This window comes from Caretta caretta, chromosome 4 (genome assembly GCF_965140235.1).
Source record: "Caretta caretta isolate rCarCar2 chromosome 4, rCarCar1.hap1, whole genome shotgun sequence".
NCBI lineage: Eukaryota > Metazoa > Chordata > Testudines > Cheloniidae > Caretta > Caretta caretta.
The window spans coordinates 37,594,367-37,613,685 of record NC_134209.1 but is presented as its reverse complement, the minus strand read 5'-3'; the positions used below and the strand labels follow the sequence as shown (position 1 = coordinate 37,613,685).

Below are 19,319 nucleotides of genomic sequence, written 5' to 3'. Positions count from 1 at the left end.
AAGCCCAGGGGCACGGGAGAGGGTGATTTAAATCAAGGCCCAACACCTAGCCAACTTGTCACCACTACAGTAAATAGCCCTAATTCTAAAAGAAACTTGTCTAAGACTTACCCTTTATTTTGAAAAAACATTAAAACTAGTCAAAGGTTTCTATGATGAAGTGAGCTGTAGCTCACGAAAGCTTATGCTCAAATAAATTTGTTAATCTCTAAGATGCCACAAGTCCTCCTTTTCTTTTTGTGGATAGACTAACACAGCTGCTACTCTGAAACCTGTGATGATGATGATGCAGTATGAGGCCCAAAGCCACAGCTGTGTGGGCTGTGATTAGTCAGCTCTGACAAAGTGAGGTGAGGGAAGTGCACTCCTTGCAACAATGCTGAAGGAAAACTGAGCATGGTGTAGAAAGTGATATTGGGGATTTACTTTCTTCCTCCTGGCCAGTAAACTGCTGCCCTAGCATGAGTGTGTGGAGCAATCTGTAGTAAATCTGATCAATTCTAAGGGCTGGACTAAGTAACATGAATATCCCATGGTAACTTCACAAGAATCTTTCTGGTTGTTCCACTCCTGCTTCATTTCCCATTTGGCTAATTAGTCTACAGTGCTGTAGTGTTACAGTTAACCAACTGTCAGCAAATCAGGAGTAAATAAGATATACTGGAGGCCTTCTAGCAGATATCTATAATGTAAATCTTCATTATCATTCCATACACCTGGCTATAGATTCAGATGTTGCAATTTATTTCAGTGTTTAAACATAGTTTCACTCTGACAAAGAAGTTTTAGTAGGAACTACCTGATCCACTTATAACTAGGCTGTAGTTCTGTTACACTTAAAGCTTCCTCTGGTCTTGCATCTATTTAATTCTAAGGCAAAATTAAAGTAGGAAATGAAGAAGCCCACTGGAGCCATTCCAAGCAGGGTTTCTTAACCTGCAACTTCAAAGTCAGTCAGATATCAGTCCTGGTTAAGTCACAGCATCCATAACTTCCAGGATGCACTGCCTTTACTACCACACAAAGATCATGGTGTGAGTAAGTGTGTGACAGGGGAGAACCACTCACCCCCATTGTTAGAAAGATAAGTATCTGGCTCAATTAGTGAAAAAAACAGCTTTTGTCATACCTGGACAATTACTAAGAGGGACCCCTTACACCACCACCCACCCACGCCATAAATAAAAAGGCCTAAAAGCCATATAGTTAATATTTTGACCAGTTGACCACTCTATTAAATGGAGTAATTTTTTTGAGGTAGCAGCTGCTGAAGAATTAAACAGATAAGGAATATCATCAAAAGGTTTTCTCCTAATAGTGCTGATGAGGGACTAACTCTACTCTTCAAATGTAGCATAGGGAAGATTTACCAATTTTAAGAACTTTATGGGACAAATCTAACTCCATTTTGGAGCAATACAAGCCTGTAGGCCAAATCATTTCAATGGCAGTCATGTAAGGGATGGAGAGTTCACCCTGCTTCTCTTTCCTCCACTTCCCCTTCTAGTCATTCTTGTATCTGTTTGGGTTTATACAGTGCATCGTCTTCAGCATTAATTAGAACAACCTGTCTTCTGGAAAATATCTACATGAGTCAGCAAAAATTGCTAAACGCTACATGGAAATTTAAGCAGTTTCCCTATCCCCTTGTGTGGTTTGGGGAGTGAAGGAGGTGGTATAGGGAAACTGGTGAAAGGTAGTTCCAGAGCAACTACACATTTGTGCTTGTGGCAGGAGCCTTCAAATCAAGAGAAACTGTTAGAAATTTAACAAGACTTTTTTTAAATAACTTTTATAAGATTTAACCTATTTCCAAAATTTGGAAGACAAAGAAATATAGTCTGCATTTGTAAGCAAAACTACATAGATGCAGAGATATTAAGGTCAGAAGGGACCATTATGATCATCTAGTCTGACCTCTTGCACAATGCAGGCCACAGAATCTCACCCACCCACTCCTGCAATAGACCTCTCACCTATGTCTGAGCTATTGAAGTCCTCAAATCATTGTTTAAAGACTTCAAGGTGCAGAGAAACCTCCAGCAAGTGACCCGTGCCCCATGCTACAGAGGAAGGCGAAAAACCCCCAGGGCCTCTTCCAGTTTTCCCTGGAGAAAAATTCCTTCCTGACCCCAAATATGGCGATCAGCTGAACCCTGAGCATGTGAGCAAGATTCACCAGTCAGATACCCAGGAAAGAATTCTCTATAGTAACTCAGATCCCACCCCATCTAACATCCCATCACAGGCCATTGAGCCTATTTACCATGAATATTTAAAGATCAATTAATTGCCAAAATCACGTTATCTACAATTTGACACATGTAAAAATCTACTAGAAACTGGGGGGAAAAAATACTGAAATAGTGTGGGAGAAAAGCCAAACTAATCTGGTCTTCAGACTGATTTGCTATCTGGTGAGTAAACTAGGAGGCTGTCTAAATGAAAAGTTAATTTAAGTTTAGACCTTACTATATAATAAACATTAATTCAGAGATAACTGAAATGCTGTTTTAATTGTAGCTTACCTGCAGAATGCACATCATGGATTGTCTGTATTAAAGTTATATTGGTCTATTTAGTTCTCCTGGTGCAAATACTTAACACAGATGTGTATTAAACCATGCTTGTAGCAGTTTAGCACATAGTTAAATTAATGGAATTAAATCTACACTGGTTTAAATGCATCTATGGTAGGGATTTGGACAGGTTCAAACAAATTAGCATCTTTGAGGCCTGGACACATGCTATGTCCATTTTATATTATGAAAATACTGTTTCCATTAAAAGAAGCTGCAACTCTTAATTTATATGCCAAAGTCAACACTTCCCATCATGCATGCACACACAAAAAAAGCAAGACAATTGTACCCACTCAGGTGACTGGCATGGTGAGCAAATCTCCATGATAGTCATCCCGACTTTTAATCTCCTTAATACATTACATACATGGCACTGAACACAGGTAATTCCACTCAAGTATTGCAGTCTGTTTAGTTAAAATCTACACACGCACGCACGCACACAAACCATCTCAGGTCATTTTTTACTGTATCATTAAAAATAATAAAGGTAATGAAAATGTTATCACAATGATACTCTTACAGCAATAAAGGTTTGAGGCACTGTGGGAAAAGAAGACATTTTCTGGCAAGTTTCGTGTTTCGTTGTGACCACGATGGGTCCAGTTTTGTGAAGCATTAACTGCCCTCAAGTTTAACTGGAGCCAACGAGAGGTGAGGACACTCAGTACCTTCAAAGACCAGGCTCCCTATGTGACAAGAAGTCAGACACCTAGTAAAATGTGCACTTTATGCCCATGATTTTATGGTTTGATTTGTCTTCATTGGTTTAAGTTTTTCTGGCACTACAGTGTTGTACGGAAGACAGACATTAGGTCTGCAACTGTGGGTGAAATCATTTTCATTACTGATTCAGAAAAGAAAAAATCTCAGCAGAGACACTAAAGATTGAGAAGAGGGAGGAAGGGGTCAGAGGCTAATCAATTCCCATAGTCCTGGAGATGGTAGCTTTCAGATCAGGAGGGTGGCACGCTAGTCAAGAAGTATGAGGAAAATTGCACTACTGCTGCCCACACTGTATCTAGTCTGAGGGCAGAGCACTTCATTTTCCAGGCCTGTCAGCCTGACACCTTTCAAGAGCACAAAATTCAATTAAAAACTTTCTTAAAATTCAAGAAAACAACTAATACAGCAGCAGTAGTATCTAAGACATTTCCTCTTCACTCAAACATGAGCATTCTTTTGAAATAGTTTTGAAATTCGTCTTGCTGTAATGTCTTTCACTTTGCAATCCCCCTCCCCTCATATCTCTAGGGAAGAGGCCCCTCAGTAAAAACACACAGGAGCTTGTAAATCATTTTTTTTCTTGGTTAGCTGGCTCATTCCTTTCCCTGTCAAGTATGAAATAGCAGTTTCACAGTGAACTTTTGGAGCATCAAACTCTGCCAACCACTGCTCTTCAGAAAGGCAGCTCTTTGCCTGAAGCAATTTTCGTGATTTTACAAAAGCAGGGAATCAGCACTAACAATTTCCAGAAAGAGAGATGTCTAAGGTATCGATTACAGCAGAGGCAATTGACAAAGTGATGGGAAAGTACTAAATTTGAAGATAGATGAGTCTTGGTAACACGTACCTCTTTCTATGTACCAATTCTCCCTCTCTGATTATAAACAAAGCCCATTGGTTGCAGAAGTAGCTAAGCAGGTCTTTGGAATGAGAAACACTTAAAATCCCAGGTGCCACTCATACACAGACAAAAGCCGGGCACACTGAAGAAATGAGAAAAGACTTGATGCCCAACACGTCAAGTCCCCAGTGGGAAAGTAACCTGCACTTTCTAGCTAATACCATGCATGTGACACAAACAACTGCAGGTCTGATTGAAAGAAAGGTGCTAAAGGGGCAACTGAAGAAAAATAAAAAAAATACAGTACGAGTGTCGTGGGTAGGAGGGAAGCAGAAAATACTTTAAATACTTCTCTCCTTTTTTCAGACTGGGTCAGGTTCTTCAAGATATATACCAAATGCTGTATTCCTCTCTTATCTACAGTCAATGAGAACAAAACAAATGATAAAATCCCACTCTGTTCTGTACTCTTAATAAAATGCATAGTACAGAGACAAAAGATTATATTCAGATCAGTCAGCTCAGTCTAAACTAATACTGGGACATGAAGTGAGGACGAACACTGTCCGACCGCCGAGTTAAGATTTCACAGCCAGTATCTGTGATCAGAAGAGTGTGCTCAAACTGCGCAGACCGCTTTCCATCTCTTGTCACTGCAGTCCAGCCATCAGGCCAGGTTTCATCTTGCCACCCACCTAATAAGATAATTATTTAAAGATTAAAACAAAGTATGGACAATATTAGTTCTTAAATGTGTCCCTTCTAAATAGTATATACGTAGTGACTGTTATAAATACGAATGTGTATTACACATTGAATCAATTCATCAGAAGCCTTTTAAAGCTTCCAATTTTGGGCATAATATTCCAGTTGGCTTCTCTCACTGCCATACCATGCCTGCTGTTAATAATACACAGCAAAACGTATGAAAGATAACAAATGAAGATAGATCTTCGAAGTCCGTTCTCTTCACTTCAGTCATTACACTCTTTTTAGAGCTTATTAAGGTTGTCAACCTCATTCTGTGATGGCAGCAGACTTACCATGGCAGTGAGAGTCCCTAAGCTGGGGATATAAAGTTGGCTGGCAAGAGGCAAAATTTTGCAGTCCAAGTCAGATCACAGTGTCTCTCTAGCCAGCCAAGTTCAGTATCACATTTAAAGACAATTAAATAGTATTTTTTTAAAAAATCAAATGTATTCGGAAACCTCCTTCCCTCTGCCCATTAATTCACCTCTGCTTTCCCCCCCAATACAGGTCACACCCTCCTCAGCCTCACTTTTCCTCACCAGCGTGCGCGCAAACACCTGCCCTACCTTTGGGGGATTCTCTCTCATGTCCCTCACTCTTCCTCCCAATGAGGAGTCTCTCCTCCTCCCATCCAGTACTACCCCCATCCTATTCCCTAGAGCAGGGGGAATGGAAATGCACCTACTTCCCAAAACCTGCTCCTGCGGGACTCGGCAACAGTAGAGCACAGGGAACGAAGAAGGTATGGATGCTGCTGGACTCAGTGTCAGCAGGGGCAAGGGAAGGAATGAGGAAGGAAAAAAAGGGAGAAGGACCCTAGCTCCTGTAGGATTTTGTAGAGAAATGAGGCTTGTTGGGGTAAGGGGGGTGGAAGAGCGCTGGAAAGGTGCCTCTTCAGAACCCTGGCATGTAGGGGGTAATGGCATCCCCATTGGCTGCATGAAGCTTCACTGCTAGGATAGAGGAGGGGAAGGGAGTAGTGTCCTGTGTCCAGTCCAGCACAGACTCCCTCCCAGCCCCTCAGAACCACCACAGCCAGGCAGCTGTGGGTAGGAACCCTTCATAAATTACAAAGGTAGCGGCAGGATGAAAGAAAGGGCCTTCGGGGCTGGATATGGCCTATAGGCCATATGTTTGATACCCCTAGTTTAGAGGAAGTTCCATAACAACAAATGAAACCCTAGCAACACTCACATCCTCGCTCTACTTACTTAGCCTCCTTTCGAACTCCTGGCCGCTTACCTTCACAGATCATTGGTTCAATTGTAAACACATGACCAGACTTCATCACTCCAACAGCCTTATTTTCTGAAATGAAATTAGAATGCACATTATGACTGAACACATCTTTCAAGAGTGAAAGGCAGAAGGTGTATGGAATGCTGAATCCCTGTAATGCAGTGTATGCCTGAACTAGGACAGGTGAAGGGAAAAGTCAGAACAGCGCTGCAGAGCGACCCACTTTCTTCCAGGTTATACTTCTATCTTCCTCCCCTCCTTGCCTTCTCAACCGAGTATCAATGTTTGTTATACTTCTATTTCAGGAAAAGTGCTTACAATTCATTTCTGTCTTTTTTAAACGCCAGCTTTCATTCCATGAAAGCGATGAGCAAATGTAATGTAGACACTCCTACAGAAATTTTTTTTAAATGGTGAAAAAGCACAAGTGGCAGTCTGAATAAAAAGCGTATGGTATAATAGTTTAAAAAAAAAATTCAAAGACTATTTTAAAATGTCAATTTGTTTCCATCATTGTTGATACTCCTCCAAGCAATGTGATATACAAAAGTCAAGAGGTGAGGACATTCGGATAATCTTGCTGTCCAGAGGAGACATGACAACAAATAGTTCTTTTATTGGCAAGTAAAGACTCATTCTGTTACATATTATTTTTGCAATACATTTTATGTAGCTAAGGTGTCATTGGAGATTTTCAAAGCAGTATAGGGATTTAGGTATATTATTAAAGTTTGAATACAGAACGTATCAATTTTAATGGAAGTGGTATGTCTAAATCACCTACACAGCTTTGAAAAATCTCAACCATTAATGTCTTCAGACTGAGTTACTGCATACAGTACAGTACATCTTTCTTACACTTAAAGAGGCTTCCCTTTATCCTGATCCTGTGCTGCTGTTGCAGGCTACAAACAGTTATGCTAAGCCTTCACACCTTTGTCATTGTACCAGTTTTATCCAATTGTAGATTTTTCCTTTAATCTTGTTCAGCAGAGTTTGTGGACTAAATTGAGTGGTTTTGGTGGGTGGTTCCCCCCCCCTTTAAAAAAACAAAACAAAACAAAACCCACACACACCTATTTGGGTTTAGCCAGAAAGGAATGGCCACTCCACTCTTTTCTCATTAACAGTTCTGATTTGGATCTTTCCTGTTTGCTTCTGTCACTCATCCAAGCCTCAGAAAAATAATGTCTTTCCCTCCTCAAAATGAAGCTTGCCTTATTGTCTCCATCAAAAAAATGTCCATGGTTGCTAATATCCAGAAAGAATATGGATTTCTCTCTCTGGTTGTTTTTTCGGTTGGTATAAGATGCCTCTTTTCCCACAGACTCTGGGTATTCACACAGTTTTACAGGACAAAACTAAAACAAAAGGGAAGTACTACTTTTCCACCATACCATTAGATGACCTCTTTTTTCACTCCCATTAAAGCAGACATGTTAAGAATGACCTGAGCAAGAACCAGTGACTTCTATACTATCATCCATGACAACAACACAACCATCTGTGTGTGATACAGTGCTTGTCAAAAGTGGGAAGCTGAAGGATTTTGACAGCTATGGGAGAGAAGGCATCATGCCGGGAGCTCAGCAGCTAGAGTGGATTGGAACTGCTTGTCATTGAAGAATTGGTTGGTTTAAGTGACCTTTGCTTCCCTCCCTCAATTCCCCACTGGTCTTTCAAGTTCTCCCTCTTCCCTACTTTCTCTCCTCATTTTACCCCTGCTATGACTGCAAACCTTTGGCTGGTGCACTGTCATCTTCCAAACGGAGTCCAGCTGTGCCAGCCACAGACATACCTCCTCCTCACTGAACTTTGGTACACACTGGCATGCAGTGAAATCTGTGCTGTTCTAAATCCCAGGGCATGCCACATCACACAGTAATTCAAGTGGAGATAAAGGGATCCAAAACAGATACAGCTACCACAGTAGCCCAAACTTGATGATCATGGCTCTACTCTAGGTCACCAAGGAGTAAGTGGGGTACTGGTTACAGCAATTGTTATTCACCACTGGGAACGGAATTCAGAGTTTCAGCTCAACCCCATCCATTCCAAATAGCCAGCACTAAGAAACCTCGGTAATCGAATCAACAAAATTGGTAATGGTCATGTGGTAAGCTGTCACTCACCACTGCAGCTAGGGTCCATTCCCCACCCCCAAAGCAGATGCACATCAGCTCAGTTTGTTCATAACATACTTTAAATCCAACATTCAAGAAATTATTCTGTAAATACAAAAATTTAAAGTGACAGGCTGTCAAGCCACGTGCACAACTTTTGTATGAGAGGAACAAAAGTTAATCATGTTTATTCATCACTAGCCATGCACTGGCAGATAATGGAACAATACTCACTGGCATAATGTGGCACATTGGGAGCAGTATGGAAAAGCTTATGGATCCCATGCCCACAGTAGCTCCGAACAACTGAAAATCCATTTGCTTGGGCGTGTTTCTGAATAATATTTCCCAGCTCTCTATATCGAACACCAGGTTTTACTGCAATATAAGACATGCACCATTTTAAAAAGAGCCCTCCCTTCAACACATTTTACCATCTACTTAGCACAGGCAACAGTTGCCACCTGCATCTCTCTATAGAATAAGATTCCAGGATTGCCACTCTGTCTAGGCATCACTCTGAAGCCTAGAATGTCTGGTGAGTCAGCGTGAAGTGATGGAAACAGCTACAAGCATGGTGTCGAGCTCTTTTTGTTTAGCATATCACCAAGTTCAATCAATCACTGCTGGGATTCACAGTCTGTTACCGTCCAATTTTTAAGTTCTCAGCCATTTTGGGCTTTTTTACACATGACTATGAATTATACCAGCGTGACAACACAGGCTTTCAGCTACCAGCAGCTATGTAATAGTGATAGCCAGGATGTCCATCTGCCTTTGTGCACAGCCTCTTGCACCATGGAGCATGAAATATAATCCAACAGAAGCTCAGCGTGCAAATGAGCTGAGTCTGACGAGTTGGAAGAGGAGACCAAAGGGGACCTTGTCTTCGATTGTCTCAGTCTCACACAGGAAGACAAACGAGAGAGAAAGCGGGAAATGCCTCCTTCACCAAAAATGGAATTTTTCATAAATACAAGCTCCTGTCTTAAAGGAACATAGTTGAAATCTAGCTGATTTCAAAGAAAGAGTTCAAACTTGTTTGAGGCACTACACCTGCCCCTGAGTTCCCCTGACATTTTTGTGGGCTTAGCAAGCACATTTTCCTATTATTTAAAAAAAAAAAAAGTCTCTCTATTGTTGCTAAGTAAAAGACCCACACAAACAACAAGAGAAACTAATTGTACACATAGTGCTGTCAGGTGCACAAAAACAAACAAGATGAAAAAAAACAGAAGAAACGTGTCTCTCTAATCTCATTTTAGATGTTACTTGTAACAGTAACAGGTTAAAACTTTCATTCAGGAGTATGAATTTAAATTTGACTCTGTCCCTTTGGCAGTCCACATGAGGCAGAAAGTTAAGCAAACTAAATGGTTTGGAATAATTATTTTGAACATTTTTAAAAGAGAGAGATTCAATATATATTTCACAGGGAACAAATTTAACTAGAACTCTATCCTGTTAACTCTCTTCATGTGGAAGCCCTGCTAAATGCATCTGGAGGCCCATCACCGAGACAGTTTACAGGTGCAGGCTCCCAGTTAGTAAATTCATAGCACTATCAAGTTAGAAAACCAACTTTCTTCACTTTTCAAATGGTGCTTTTTGTTAAATTAGTTGATAAATACAATTTCTAAAATTAAAAAAAAGAAGTTACCCCCTCCTGGGTTTCCCAAAGCATCCTGTGCGCTCTTTTTTCTAGACTGTGAGCAACTCAGGTCAAGTACTCTTATTTATCTTGCAGAGAATCAAATACATGTTTGCACACAAACAAACAACATCATATGGATCAGTTAATCAAATAGATTATTACAGCTTTTCCTTGTCAATACTCATTGCAAATGAATGTTGCAACAACCATCAACAGAAACTAAAATACAGCACTTTAAGAATGACTCTGCATTGTACAGTAGAAGCGTATTGTACTAGCAACATGCATTAAGTACAGTTCTGTAACAGTAGTAATTCCTAAGTATTAGTTAAAACATGAGAGTTCTAATATCAAAAAATCAATATAGCATTGCACCTTAGGCTTCAGCAATGGTACTTACCTGCATCGATTGCTTGCATTAGGCACTCATAAGTTGTCTGAACTAGTTTCCTTGCACCCTCATCAACTTCCCCAACATAAAACGTCTCATTCAGATCCCCATGATAACCATTGCGATATATAGTGATATCCACTGCAAAGAACATCAAAAAGAGAAAACTTCTCACTTCTTGGCCCTTGTTTTGCTTAAGGCACAATGGCAATTAAATACAAAGTATTGTTGCAATGCAAGTTACATGCCCAAGTGCTCAGAAATAAGAACATTCCAAAACTCCAGTAACATTGACTTGCCCACACTGTCCATATTATACATTTTATGGTAAGAATTAATAAAAGTGTTATGAAGTTAAATTGTTCACATTAATAAAGAGCAGAAGGAAAATATAAATTTGCAATACTGCCACAGCAAGCTTATTTCTGAGTGCTCGATTTAACAACCTTAAATGTTGCTGAAACCATTTTTTTTTTAAATTTACATGGAGGAGGAGGGGGGTATTCAACATATACACCTTAGAATCTCTTCTATCTGCCAGACTCCGAAATTTAAGTAGCTGTGCAATATCCCCCACCTTTTAGCCCACTGTAAGTAATTTCTACTGTGGAAGCTCAGTACATAATTTTTAAAAACGGTCACCCCTTTGTTAAATCAAAGCCCCTTTGTTTCCAAATGAAAACAGGCAATTGTCCTTAAGGAGCACTAAAAGCATGTCTTCACTGCAAAGCGTCAGTAAGCATACCCATGACTAGACTGAATCTAGCAAGCATGGATAACCACCGTAGCGAAGACGTGTCAGCACGGGCTTCAACACAGGCTAGCAACCTAATCATACCTCCTAGGTGGCTACCCCAAGTTCAAGCCTATGCTGCAACATCTTTACTACAATTGTTACACATGCTACTTAGATTGAAGCTAGCATGGGTCTGCCTACCTGTGCTACAATCACACCTTCACTTGCAATCAAGACATACCCTAAATCCATGCCAAGTCACAAAGTTCAGTCATTTTTGCTGTAGTCCTGTCCAAGACCATGTGGTTAGAAAGTTTATTTGAAGGGGGAAAGTTTATACTAAAAAAATGTTTACTAAAACTTAAATTTCTGACAGAGACAGACCATGGAAGTTTTCAGCCCCAAATGGGGAACGTTTCAGAAAGTATGTGAAAAGAGTTATATATGAGAATTATTTTGCAACCATGATTATGACAGGTATTTGTGAAGAACATGGGGACGAACTGCAATAATGTATGAATACTGTATGGGATCTTACTATAGCTGTGTAATAACTATACCGGTGACCAGAATGTTTACTAGGTGCATATGTTGGTTGAGTTTAATAGCAGGGTTGTGGGAAACTAGCTGGACAGTATCACAATGGATCCACATAATCAACCTCTCAGTAAACTTTTTGGGAGTCATTAAACCAATGCTTGAGCTTTTAGCTACTTCTAGGTGCCAGGCAAGTTAGACTGGTTTTCCCCATGCTGGGAGCCAACAGATCAAAAGGACTTTAAACAGTTAAAAAAAAAAATGTCACACTCTGTCCAGAGGTGGAAGACAGTTGTCAGGGACCTGTTCCCTGGGAACAGACTGACACACACACGCCCTTGGAGGTCTGGAGAAGTCAGGCCTTCCCAAACTTCCAGGGGGATGGTAAGCTTTAGGAAAGATAGACATGCATGCAGTCCTTTTAGTGTTTTATAACGTAAAAGAAAGGGGGTTTTGTTTTTATTCCTACTATTAAGATTGAACAATACTTTGATTTAAGAAAGCTGTTTTGATTCACTGTATTTACTACTGATCACAGCTTCCAAAGGGAAGACTTTCAGTTGCCAAATGCAGTCACGCTTTCTGGCAAAGCACAGTCGATCGACAGAAGGCTGAAGCCTGGGACCTGAGTGGAAGAATTCCACATCAAGAAAGGGGCAGGCACGAGGCCTGATACTAGGGGGCTGCACTCAGAAACCAGAGAAAAGAGACAGAGGTACAGCTTGCCCTGTCACCGTGACAGTATCCACCAAATATCATTGTACATTTATGGTACGCTTTTCAACCCAAAAGGATCCCAAATTGCTTTACAAACAAAATTAAATAGAAACCCAGCCCAGGCCCACAGTACAGAAAACATTTGGGCATGCACTTAACAGTAAACACACAAGTAGTCCCATGTGAGAACGGGAGGTGAAAATGACTACGAATAAAAGTGAAACTGGCTTCATTTATTTTCATTGTCAAAGCTGAGAGAAAATGCAAAAAGTAAAAGTTAAAAAATTATTTCTAAAGTACTCCATCCAGCCAAAAGATTTGAGAGCCTGGAACAACACAATCAAAAATATTGCACTTAGACTGCAAGCTCCTCTGGGAAAGGCCTTGTCATTTTGTGTGTCTATAAAACACCCTGAGCAACTAGGATGCAATACAATAGACATGATAATAACTATGATCAAAAATCATCCTACTAACAACATATCCCAAACTAATCAAGGAAAATCATTCTACCATTAAAACAGTCAATACACCATCATTTTGTTCTGTGTTTGTACAGTGCCTAGCACTATAGGTTTCTGATCCATGACTGGGACTCCTGGGCATTATCACAATAAATAATAATATACAATGATAATTTAAAAGCTGTTAAAACTGTCTTTTGTCCAACTCTAATTAGTTTAAATTTTACTCAGTCCATGAATTTGTATACATAGATGCTAAACGTAACAAAAAAGCTAACTAAAGAAAAACAAAACATGCCTGAAGAAATAACTTCCAACCATGATGTGCCATACTAAACCAAAACTTTGCCCCACTGAGTGTTTCAGCTGTAAAGACTGGATGCAAGCAGAGCTGTTGAAAGGTTTGACTTTTACATCACCTACCATTAACAATATCACCTTCTTGCAATGGCCGCCTGTCAGGAATTCCATGGCAGATCACTTCATTCACTGACGTACAGCATGACTTAGGGAAATTATAATAATTCAACGGGGAAGGATAGCAGTTCCTTGCAATGCAAGCCTAAAACAGATTTAGAAAACACACATATTACACTTTAGATTAGCAAAGACATTTGTAAAGGAGTAGAACAGATTTGCAGTATGGCTGACATTTTAAATTCTCTCTGTATTAGCAACAATGCTTGAAAATATTTCCTCAAATGCTTTTTCCCCCCCCCAATTTGTTTAGACTCCTGACATGCTCTCTCTGTTTAGTCTATTTTTACTTTTTGCATTTCCTCTCAATATTGACAGTGTGAAACAAGTTTCATTTATTTTCTTTTGTTTATAGACCTTTTCACTTCCAGTCATCAATGCTGCAATGTTTGGGTTGTTAAATACCTCATGGGAATATTTGTTTATTTAAAAGCTATTTTGGAGTGGGTTCTTTTTTAAACAAGGAAAACATTTTGGCTAGTCTACAGCTTTTTAAAATTTCATTTTTACAAAATGTAAAGGCTGAGCAAAATTTAAGTTGGCACCATGCCTTTAAAACTTTTTTTTTTAATTATCTAACTTCTTTTGTCTTTCTGCAACAGTTTAAACGTTCTATACAGACACACTCACAAAAGCCTGCTCTACACTAAGAAGTTAGGCGAAGGAAGCCGCCTTAAGTCGATCTGTTAATGTATGTGTCTACGCTACCGGGTCCTTTACACCAACCTAAGTCACCTCGAATGTCAACTCGAATGTCAACATTCACCTCTGCAAGAGACATAGCACTAAATTCGATTTTCATGGGTCGACTGCAAGGTAGTGCGGATGCAGCATTGTGTAATTCGACTTAATTGGCCTCCAGGTGATGTCCCACAATGCTCATCTGTGACCCCTCTGGAGATCACTCTCAACTCTGCTGCAGCCAGGTATACGGGAAACAGCCCCTCCCCTGCTAAAGCCCTGGGAATTTTTGATTTCCCATTTCCTGTTTGATCAGCATTGGGAGTATGCCAGCTTGAGCACAGCTGATCATGGAGACTACACGCCCGAAACGCACCCCAGCCTGGTCTACACACGAGGTGATGGATCTCATCGCTGTGTGGGGAGAAGAGTCTGTGCAGGCAGAGCTCCGACCCAGAAGAAGAAACAGTGACATCTATGCAAAGATCACTCGTGGAATGGGGGAGAAGGGCTACACGAGGGCTACATAGCAGTGCCGTGTGAAAATAAAAGAACTTCACCAAGTGTACCAGAAGACAAGGGAGGCAAACCCCACACATGCTGGTTCAGCAACGAGCTGCATGCGATTCTCGGGGGTGACCCTACTAGCACCCCCACAAGCAACATGGACACCGCACAGGTGTTTGAGTCTAGGGACAACAAGGAGGATGATATGGTGGATGAGGAAGAGGAGGAGGAGAATTGGAGACAGGTGAGCAGTGGATCTATTCTCCCCGAGAGCCAGGAAATATTTTTAATCCTGGAGCCCTGTGGGTCACAGGACATCATGGTGGCCGAGTGATGCAAGGGAAGGCACCTCTGGTGAGTCTACAGTTACAACCAAAGCCCAGTTACATTCAGCGGGCGCACACATTCGGTGGTACTGCATGTCTACTGTGAGGAAAAAGCGAGGAGCTGTGGTTCTCTGCTTACAAGAGGCTGATCCAGCTACGCAGAGGGTAGCCCCCAGAAAAGACTGTTTATGTGGACTGGGATAGCCTGGGAATCCTCCATGGATATTTCTAGGAAACTTTCATGGAGGTACTCCGCAATCCTTTGCGGAAGGTTTCTGGGTAGACCCCATTCGTAAACAGCTTCCCATGGTGCTATGGGAAAGGGCCATTGTTTGACTAGTTACCTCTGCTCCTGAGATGAGCTTGCCATCAACTTCATTATTCACCAAGGCTGGAGCAGCAAAATGGCACAGTGAATGGTTACGGATTCTGATTATGTTATGGTTTGCACCTAGTGTGATAAGGGTTTTTGGTTTTCTTTAATGGAAACGGCCTTGCTATGGAAACATTTTATTCATGTACAATGGCTCCTTTATTTTTTCCCCATGACTGACAGCTGGAAATGTGTCCTTTGGCGTGTCATCGACACCTGAAAGCAGCCTGTTGCTGATTAGAAGGAGGAGAAAGAGAACGCAGGAGGACATGTTCACCAAGATAATGAACGCCTCCAGGACAGCTGACACAGATCTGAGAGGGTGGAGGATTTCATTGTCCGAGAAGTTAGATATGGACATGGAGAGCAGGAAAGCTTCCAAGGAGTGAGAGCGTGTGGCGCAGGATGAGATGCTTTGGATTATGAGGGACCAAGCAGACATGTTGAGGCATTTGATTGAACTGCAGAAACAGAAGCAGGAGGGTAGTACCTCTGCAGACCCTGATGGACACCCAGCCAGCATCACCTGGCGCAGAATCACCCTCCCCAAAGCGTTCCATGAGGCGTGGGTGAAAAGTCCCCTCTCACTTAACTCGGGGGAAGGGTACAAGGAACAGAAGGAGCCCATTCACAGACCTTTGATGGTCTGGAATGAGGTGTTATGTCACACAGCTTTCCAACTTTACAATCCCTTTTCCCCCAAGGTTACTTTTTTCCCCTCTGTTCTCCCTCTTTACCTATGCTTGTTAAAGAAAGTACATGGATTCAAGAAATAAATTTTCTTTATTGAGTAGAAGCAATGGGCTGGGGGGGTGGCTTTACAGGAACAATGATACAAGCCAGGTGAAGGTTTGAGAAAGCACAATGCAGAGAAGCAGTTCACATTACTGTGACCCACTATTGAAACGGCTTTGTGGATGCAGCGCCCCTTGCTGTGCTCTTCTTATTGCCCTGGTGTCTGGCTGCTCAAAAATGGCTGCCACGCGATCCGTCTCAACTGCCCACCCCTGCAGAAAAGTTTCTCCCTCCCCCCCCCCCCCAGCACAGATATTACGGAGCTCACAGCAGGCAGCTATAACCATGGGGATGTTCTCCTCACTAAGGTCCAACCTTGTTAGTAGACTTCGCCAGCGCCTTTTCAAGTGACCAAAGGCACATTCAACCACCATTCTGCACTTGCTGAGCCTATAGTGGAACCGTTCCTTACTGCTGTCCAGACAGCCAGTGTATGGCTTCATGAGCCATGGGAGCAAGGGGTAGGCTGGGTCTCCCAGGAGAACGACAGGCATCTCAACGTCGTCAATGTTCATTCTGTAGTCTGGAAAAAAAGTCCCGGATTGCAGCTTTTTGAACAGACCCGAGTTCCTAAAGATGAGCATGTCATGAACCTTTCCCGACCATCCTATGTTGATGTAGATGAATCGCACCCTGTGATCCACCAGCGCTTGCAACATCATTGAAAAGTATCCCTTTCAATTTATGTACTCTTTGGCAAGGTGGTCTAGTGCCAAGATGCAGACAGGATACGTGTGCTATCTTTCACCCCGCCGCAATTAGGGAACCCCATCGCGGCAAAACCATCCACTTTGTCTTGCACATTTCCCAGACTCACTACCCTTCGTAGCAGAAGTTGCTTAATGACCCTACACACTTGGAGCACAACAGTTCCCACAGTTGATTTACCTACTCCAAATTGATTCCCCACTGATCGGTAACTGTCTGGCGTTGCAAGCTTCCAAACAGTGATCGCCGCTCGCTTCTCCACTCTTGTCTGAGCAGCTCTCATTTTTGTGTTGCTGAACTTCAAGAGGGGAAAGCTCCGCACAAAGTTCCTGGAAGGTGGCCTTCCGCATTCAAAAGTTCTACAGCCATTCCTTGTCATCCCATACCTGCAAAATGATGCGGTCCCACCAGTCAATGCTTGTTTCATGGGACCAGAAATGGCACCCGACAGAGTGCAGCTGCTCTACGACTGCAGCAGTAACTGCTTGCAGAACAGCGCTGTGTTCCACGCGGCAGACCCTACTTCAGCTCTGGAAATACTGCAGGAGAAGGTGCAAGGTGTTTGAGATGCTCACAGGAAGAGTGCACAACTGAGCAGGCTCCATGCTTCTGGGGTTAGGGTGTACATGCAGCGGTTTTAAGGCACGAAAACCACGATGTTGTTTGCCGTTGATATGAGGGAGGGAGCACAGTGCATCATGGGATGCCAACACAATGTTTCCACTCTCCCCTGTGACAATGTTTTGGTCCCATGAGGCATTGCATAAACTTTCCAAAACACACTGCGGCAAGTTGCACTTTGGAATAGCTACCCATGAAGCACTGCTTTGTGCATTGATACAGGCACTGCTAGTGAGGACGCACTCCATCAAGACAATGAGCACGGTGTGGCCATGCACAATCTACTTCATTAATTTGGGAGGCTTGAGGTCGAATTAGATAAAGTTGACTTAATTTTGTAGTGTAGACAAGTACAAATTCTGGAAAAATAAAACTGCTCCTAAAACAGTTATTAACATTGTTCACTGCTATCAGTTGGTTCTATGCAAGGCTAGCCACAATTTTTTTTGGCCACTAACAATTTACATGCTGGCTGCTCCTATCGAAAATTTTAAGAGTAAGTTAGTTTCGTCCCTGTTAAACCATATTAAACATGGATCTTCATGAGTGCTCAGCATCCTCCACTTCTCTCAGCTCAAATCAGGTTGTTCCCTCTTGCTCTTGGCCCAGCTGCCCTAAATGAAGATAGTGAAGTAGCTAACATAAGGCTCCTCCACCTCAGGTAATTGCACCTGACATTACAAGTTCTGCGGGAACTGCTGCACCCTTTGTACACTCCACAGTAACCCTGGCCCCAATATAAACAAATTCCTAAGTGGACTTTATGAAAACCACAAAAATCAAGGTAACTTAGAACAACTTAAGCCCTCATCCAGCAAAGCACTTACTAGACTTCAAATACTTGGCTGGATTTGGGCCTTAATTGGCCTGAATTGCACATGGCAGCTGGTTCCAGAGCATGGGAGGCTAGTGGGTCAACATGAGCTATATTTGTGGATTCTGCATAACAGCCAGCTCCATCCCTGTTCTCTTAAGCTCCTCAGTGTGATTCCCATCAGGGGACCTTTGGAGCCTTTACATTTGGGGTGGGGTACGCGGTTTTAAATGTAACATTCTTGCTTTGTAATTGTTGTAATGTCTATTATCTAGTAGCTTTAAACTGAGAGGGTGTGAGGTTTTTTAAGATGGAAATTGAAGGTAGTTTGGAAATACAGAAAATCAGAGCAGACATTTTGGCAGTAACACACACCACATAGTCCCATCAAACAGAAGGGTCAAGAGAGCACGTACAAATCCAGAAGTATGATAAAATAGCCTTACTAGATGGACGGCATGATCTATTTCTTCAGTAGTTATGCCTGGTTTCACCATCATGGCAGCAACATCCAACACTTCTCTAGCAAGCTGCAAGTGAGACATCAGGAACTACTTATTCAAAAACACACACAGCCTGAGCCACTAGAACATTGAGTAACCCCCAAGGGTGGAGCAGTCAGTCAATCTCCTGTGGATACAACCAGAGTGCTAGGGAAGTTGTGCTAGGATGAAAGGGAAAATTGGGACTTTTGGATATCAATGGGACTTGTACTTCTAAATCACTCAGACACCTTGGAACATCCCACTCACTGTTTATAATTAATTGGACATAGAATCCTGCCAAGTGAAATGAACCACTTAATTAAACCTAGAAGTGTGGTTATTATCAAGAAACTAATTACAACTGGAAAGTTCTTATTCAACAGATCGACTTATTTTGGAGGCTGCTAGTCCTGTTAGCACCACCACCACCAACTATAAGAGAAGGGATGGAATTCTGTTCTCACTTATACATAGCCAACAATTCTGTTGATAAAGTTCCCATTGCAAAATCTTTGTTACTGGATATATCAGAGCCAGAAAGTAGCCAGCTTGACTTTCAGATCTCAGGTTGATTTTGCAGTGGTGACAGGTAGAAAAATCTTTTCACTTGCAAAATAAGCAAATCTGATCTGGAGTTGCTGGGAAAGAAACAGAGGCAGAAGCATTCCAATTTTAGTCAGTCACTTTTCAGAGTATAACTGCACTTTCAAAGTTCACACCCTTAAGGTGAATGGTCAAACTAGTAAAATCACGAGTTCTCTAGATTTATGGA

At 41.8% G+C, this 19,319-nt stretch overlaps 1 protein-coding gene across 1 annotated transcript in view; it reads right to left on the bottom strand.

The window, feature by feature from the left end:
* Positions 1-2,865: 2,865 nt before the first annotated feature.
* Positions 2,866-19,319, bottom strand: part of METAP1 (methionyl aminopeptidase 1) — a 41,248-nt gene continuing 24,794 nt past the window's right edge. The window contains exons 6-11 of the mRNA XM_048846672.2: positions 18,509-18,592; positions 13,184-13,322; positions 10,316-10,447; positions 8,496-8,639; positions 6,142-6,207; positions 2,866-4,844 (exon numbers count right to left, since the gene is read on the bottom strand). Of these exons, the coding sequence (XP_048702629.1) occupies positions 4,681-4,844; positions 6,142-6,207; positions 8,496-8,639; positions 10,316-10,447; positions 13,184-13,322; positions 18,509-18,592 (729 nt within the window). The 3' untranslated portion in view covers positions 2,866-4,680. The remainder of the gene's footprint in view (positions 4,845-6,141; positions 6,208-8,495; positions 8,640-10,315; positions 10,448-13,183; positions 13,323-18,508; positions 18,593-19,319) is intronic.